Below are 6,955 nucleotides of genomic sequence, written 5' to 3' on the forward strand. Positions count from 1 at the left end.
TATCGTTGATGATATAGTTATCGACCAATTACCAGACAATCATTATCCGAGGTGTGCGGTCCAATAATTGGGAACCACACGAATCAACCTCAAAAGGACATCACCATAAACACATGTAAAACATAGTTAAGGCAAGTAAACAAGATTAGGCAGTTGTTGGGTTAAGATATGCTAAAACTCGTGGTTTTGGTACTTCGCTAACTAGTGAATTTTAAGTCTCACTAAACACCCATAAGATTGATTTGTATAGTGAAAATTACATCCACTTATATATTGTAAGTTGTCTTATTTCCAATGAATATGAATCTCCAACAATTGAACCTCTACTAATCCTTTTATGGTAAAGCCCCACCAACCTTTCCTATAAATAGAATAATAGGTAGTAGTTATAAGGTTTGCTCTAAATTGATAATAATACAACTAGAATTTAAGATTATACTCTTTTTGACTTGATAGTTGGAGAAGCTTTGAGAGTTACTATATTTTTTTCAACGAGGACCAACAACCTTTTGAGAAGATCAAGAATTGATTGAGGCCAACAACTATAAATGAAAATTTAGATAAGAAACCGAATCATCGGAGTTTAAAATGTTAAATGATCTTAAAAATTTCTAAGTCCGATAAGAACATATATATACTTTTTTGTATGAATATCAAAATAATGTAAATACAATTATTAATTTCTCATTACTAACAACATATGCGTATTGAATTAGAAATTAATTATTAGTATTGTTCAAATTTTAAATTTGTTAAAATAATATTATCAGTGTCAATCATATATATATATATATATATATATATATATGATCAAGGAAGAATTATTTGTCAAATAATCTATTTCTCACGTTTATATATTTTAAAAGTTAACAAACATGAAACTAAAACATTGAACCGTTTAATTACCCAAAATTAGTGATGTAATATAACCTATTATTTTACTCAAATAGGTGATGCATAGGATATGAACCATTCGGCAACGAAAGAGACGAACCTTCCCATTTACTTGTGAGACATGCGAGCTTAGCCACGAGATTAACATTAAATTAAACATAGTTTTACGAAAAACCTCCACCGGATCTACCTAAAAGAAGAAAATAAAAAAATAGGAAAGACCACTTCTTACCCCAACCATGAAAAATCAATACAGAAAATAAAAGTATTCATTAAAATAATATAACATAATAATTTATAGTTTTAATGCTTTTTAAAGTCTATTTGCCATTGATTGATCAGTACACTTAATGTTTTTTAACAGTCGAGACTACAAATAATTTATATACACATTTTTCTTTAATCTCTCAAACACATTTTAAGAGCAAATTCAAAACAAATAATATTTTAAATACGATAATTATTCTTAATAATATTATTTTAATAAACATGATATTAAAATATTATAATCGTATGTGAAAACAAAAATAATTCCAAAAACGAATCCTACTAAATTAAATGATTCTCACTTTGAAAGTTCTCATGCTTCTTGAAATTTGAGACAATAAATAATTTGTAAATATTTTTCGCTATTCTCCAAATACACAAAACTCCATACTAATAATAATCGTCGTGATAATCAAATGCAATCAATAAGGGAAGAGTCCTATTTAAAACTTATCATTTTAATTCATTTCCATTCTTTAGTTGACCAATTTTGTCAAGTATCATTTTCAATACGCATTATGTCTTTTTCCTCATTTGTCATTGTAAGAAATATTAAACCGTTTATATATTTTGAAAATATCAAACACATTAATTTAGTAAAGTTTGTAGAAAAGCTATACTTAACTTGAAAAGAAATGTGGTTGTATCATATATAAAGCTATTATTATAGCTCAAATTTAGGCCATTTTTTAAATAAACAGGATAAAAAAATATTTAAATTATTTATAGGAAAGAAGAGAGTAGTTAAAAAAAAATCGCTTATTTACATTTTCAAAGAATATGAGAAATTGGTGGGAAGGTAAAATATTTAATGTCTTAAGATTTAGGTGAATAAGAATACGTGTGGAAAATAGTCAAAATTGCGTTCAACGAATATATTTTATTTTACATTGTAAAAAAATAAAAGAAAAATTATGTTAGAATAACAGAATCATGTTCAATATAATAACAATGTAAACACATAATAAATGAAGGATTTAGTTCAATAATAACTCTATTAATCAAGTTGAGGAGTATAACAATAAATTAACATATTTTTCTTGACTGAGAGTTTATCTTACGCCCGGGAAAATCAATGAACAAAAAAACAAAAAATCATTTCTGTGTTTTTAACTACTTGAAGTCAAGAAAGTGACATGCAATATAGAATGAAGGCGAGATAATGGACATCCATTATTGTATATGGTCAAAGTCAATGGCCGAAAATCAAAGGTCTTAATTATATTGAACTTTAAAAAATTTTATAATCAACAAAATTAAATGTATTTTTATCCCTCACGTTGGGTACATTTTTTTTACCCACCTAATTAGAAAATTGTGTTCTGAATCCATATAGTCTGATCAAAAAAAGATTTAGCTTTTGTAACCAAACATCATCGGTCCAAATATCATTGAAAGGAGTATATCGAAAAAAAAAAATCACGTAAAATAGTGTTTGGCAATATTAATACAAACCAAACATGAATTGACTAGGAAGCAATTTCTAATTATCTAAATAGAAGGGATAACTTTTTTAAATTGTGGAGATTAATCCCAAATTTGAGTTATTAAATCCTTGATTGTAAAAGGGATTTTTTTTCTTATTAATTTTTCGTTAAAATTGTCTAAAAGAAATGTTGGAACAACTTGAAATTAGTAATATATATATATATATATATATTAAATGTGATTAATATTCTGAAAACAAAACTTTGATACTTATCTATACTCTGTATAAAGTAAATTACCATTTTAATCCTAAAAACAGCTGAGCGATAAAGATTATTGGAACTTTTGTTTATGTATATAAATTTTTGTTGGTGACCTAAATAAATAACTAGTCTCAGATTTCGTAAACAGTGTACCAAATTTGAATCCTGTGAAAACGTAACTACACTAAAGGTGATAATTTTTTTTCGACACAGATCAATTATTTACAAAAATTAATTGATAACTCGCATCTAAAGAAAACTTGAAGTATCTGATTTTTACTAGACTATGTTTAGAGAAGTTAATTTCCCAATTTTTATTTTTGTTTTCATGAAAAATAAGTTATTCATAAAACAAGTTGGATGGGTTAGGAATTTAGTTGAAGTTTAGTATTTTTTTTTCTCTAAAACATTAGTTATTTTATGAATAATGTTGCAATATATTACTTTCAATAAATTTGTTTCTTTAAATTTATACCTATTTCATGAAATTTGTTATCTTTTTAATTTACACAACAAAAAACTAGTGAAATATAAAATATAGTTTAGACCTTCCTTGTCTCTATAATTGTGTACCAGCATTGTAGCCCAGGTGTCTCTCTGCATCAATTTCTTAAATTTTAAAGGGTCAACGCAAATAGTTGGTTTAACTTGAATCCATGTGAGTTCACAGCAACACAAACACAACCCAATCCCAAATCCCGCACCCTCTTTCTCCCCTCTTTCCCTTTGCCTTGGAACTTCCTAATCGAAATCATGTCCAATTTCAACTTCAACCCAAACGCAGATCCGACCCTAAATTTTAACGACCAGGATCCGAATACAACTGCAAACCCTCAGCTTCCGCTTCAGAACCTCTCCCAGGTTCGGACCAGAATTGATTCTCTACAGCACTTCCTATCTCAATCCATCAGCACCAACACTCCTCTCACCACCGATCAAATCGCTATGGTCTCCACCCACATCATCTCATCCATCCACCAAATCATCGTCAACGGTGCCGCCCTCGTAACTTACTCCCAACATTCCACCGCCGCCGTCACACCAGATGCGTCGTCGTATCCGAAGCCTGAACCATCCGCCACCGATAAAACAAAGCAACTACTCGATTCCAAACTCGAACCTCCCGAGGACGATGACGGCGTCGAAGACGATGTCGTGGATTGTGAAATCGTGGAGCTCGACGCCGTGGAACTCCTCGCGGAGCACATCCACTTCTGCGAGATCTGCGGGAAAGGCTTCCGGCGCGACGCGAATCTCCGCATGCACATGCGAGCGCACGGGGACCAGTTCAAGACTCCGGAGGCACTGGCGAGGCCGTCGGAAACCGGCGCGGCGCGGCGCGCGATGCGGTTCTCTTGTCCGTTCGAAGGCTGCAACCGGAACAAGCTCCACCGGCGGTTCCGGCCGCTGAAGTCGGTGGTGTGCTTGAAGAATCACTTCAAGCGGAGCCACTGTCCAAAGATGTATTCGTGCACCCGGTGCCACAAGAAGCACTTCTCGGTGCTCTCGGATTTGAAAAGCCACGCAAAGCACTGCGGAGAGTGCAGGTGGAAGTGCACGTGCGGGACCACGTTCTCGAGGAAGGACAAGTTGTTCGGCCACATTGCGCTGTTTGAGGGCCACGCGCCTGCGCTCGCGTGCGACGAAGAGGATAAAGGGAAGCAAGTGGCGGAGTGTGATGAAGAAAATCCAATGCTGACGACCGAAAGTGGATTTGGATTGGGTAATTGCTTTGGGGACGAGGAGTTGCCGGAAGGGTTTTTTGATGATTTTGGATCCATTGATGACTACTGTTTAAGGGAAGTTTTAGGGTTTCCGAGTAATTGATATTGCATATGTATGTATTCATGGGATATTCATATTGAATTTTATTGCTTTATTTGTATTTATGTCTTTGTTTTATTGAAGGATTATAAGTTTTCATCAAACACACACCGAAATAAAAGATCATTACAAATTTTGTGTCTGAAAAAACTAGTTAAATAATCAAATAAATGAACAAGGTGATAATTGCTGCAGTTTTTGAAGCATTAAAATTCTCTTATAACATTGGAAGATATCACACTTATCCACATTAAAACTATTCTTTATTCTAATTTTCATTGGTACAAGAAAAGAAGAGAAGGTCCTGAAGGTGTAGGACACTGACCTTTCAGAGGCCGGTGGTAGACTCTTATGGCGTTGAAATTAGAGGAAGAGTCCAAAAAGGAAAGATGTGTTTGAAAACTTTTACTACATATGAAATTGGAATCAGGGTTTCGATCTTCACTTTTTGGGGCTGCCCTTTTTGCAAGCTCCTTTTTGAAACACCATCACATAGGTTGTCTTTTCAGGTCTCTCCACACCTAGCATGGCTGATGATACCCATTTTTTTTTCTATTCTTCGTTGAGAGTGTCTTTGGTTGAGAGGACACAAATACATCACCAAATTTGTTTATTCTTCGTTAAGAGTGCATTTGGTTGAGATAACACGCACGTAGTTTATATAAATAAGTAACTTAGAGGGGGAAATGAAGTGTAAATAAATCAAGAATAAAGTGAAAGCAGGGTTGTTAATGTAAATAAGTAACTTAATCACATTTACTAATACAATGAGACATGAAGTGGATTGACATCTCACTGATTTAAACATCTGACAAAATTAATTCGGCATAATAAATATAACTTAGGTAGCTATTGTACATTAAGAATGTACATGAAACTATATAGTTTGAGAATGGAGACTAGAAATGCAGACAAGTGCATGCTCAGATCGACTGTGGTGTTGACGAAGATACAAAACTTAAGGCGTTACCTCTAAACCTATAAATTAACTATCTTTACATTTATTATTAAAAAATCGATTTTAATTTACCTTAATCTCATAAAATTAAATTTTAAGATAAATTTTGCATCAACTTATCAACTTATATATCTTAAATTTTTGAATTGTGAAATTTTTAACACATTTATCATTGAGACATATATTTTAAGCCTGAAACTACGTATTAATTATGATCTAATAGGAGATGGCTTGACTGTCACAAATAACAACTTTCTTTATATTATACATCATTGTAAAATGTGAACTTTAAATAATAACATTAAATAGGATCAAAGTAATTAAAACTTTGTAATATTTAAGTATATTAAAAACAACTTTTTTATATATCCCTTAATAGAGTATACTAATATTTCATAGATTCTGCACATGTATAAAAACAGTTCATGTTAATAAACATAATTAATGGTATCATACATTGACAAACGTTAATGTAATCAGGGTCCCATCCAGTCCAATTTTATTTTTCTTTTCTAAATTCACTTCGATGATGATTGTTTCGAATATATATATATATATATATATATATATATATATATATATATATATATATATATATATATATATATATATATATATTTTGACATCATATTTATTTTTCTACAATCAACTATTCTTTATAATTATTTATTTTATCTTTCTTTTAACAATATAAAAATTAATTTTTGTTAACACTATCGTATCTTTATAAAAATTGTTAAATAATAGTCAGATGTTAAACAATTTTTTCCTTTAATAAAATATAATACAAATAATTTTATTTCTTGATCTATATTAGAAAACATTAATTACCATATATAAAGAAACAAATAAACTACAATAAAAAAAATATGTTTTTGTTGTGTTTTATATGACGACAATAATATTATTAAATAAATTAACACTTAAAAAAAAACGATTTCATCACTTAACGCTCTTGTTAAAAATCATTTAAGAAAAGTTGTTTGAACTTAGTAAAAGAAGTAGATGATGAAAAACTTTTTCATCATGGAGATAACTATCAACTAATGCAATCATGAAAGAAACAATAATATAGAGCCACGCTCGAGATATAGTCATGGCGGCTGGCCCCACTTCATACTATTCTTAGGGTTGAAATTTGACAACCACTACGTTTGCAATTGCATCACCTCGATCATCTGTTATGTTATGACCACTGTACTTGGTTTGGTTGACCTATAACATCTCACGTGATTCTCCATGCACCCGCGCAATTTGAGTTCCTATATATAGTATAATTTGCAGCAGAACCATGCAAGATCAATTGAACATTTTTCAGAAG

At 31.2% G+C, this 6,955-nt stretch overlaps 1 protein-coding gene across 1 annotated transcript; it reads left to right on the forward strand.

Annotated features, from left to right (window-relative positions):
- Window positions 1-3,428: 3,428 nt before the first annotated feature.
- Window positions 3,429-4,741, forward strand: LOC114174532 (protein SENSITIVE TO PROTON RHIZOTOXICITY 1-like). The gene has a single exon (XM_028059368.1). It carries the CDS (start codon window positions 3,606-3,608, stop codon window positions 4,677-4,679), a length of 1,074 nt encoding a protein of 357 aa, XP_027915169.1. The 5' UTR covers window positions 3,429-3,605; the 3' UTR covers window positions 4,680-4,741.
- Window positions 4,742-6,955: the final 2,214 nt, after the last annotated feature.

Source organism: Vigna unguiculata, chromosome 1 (genome assembly GCF_004118075.2).
Source record: "Vigna unguiculata cultivar IT97K-499-35 chromosome 1, ASM411807v1, whole genome shotgun sequence".
Taxonomy (NCBI): Eukaryota; Viridiplantae; Streptophyta; class Magnoliopsida; order Fabales; family Fabaceae; genus Vigna; species Vigna unguiculata.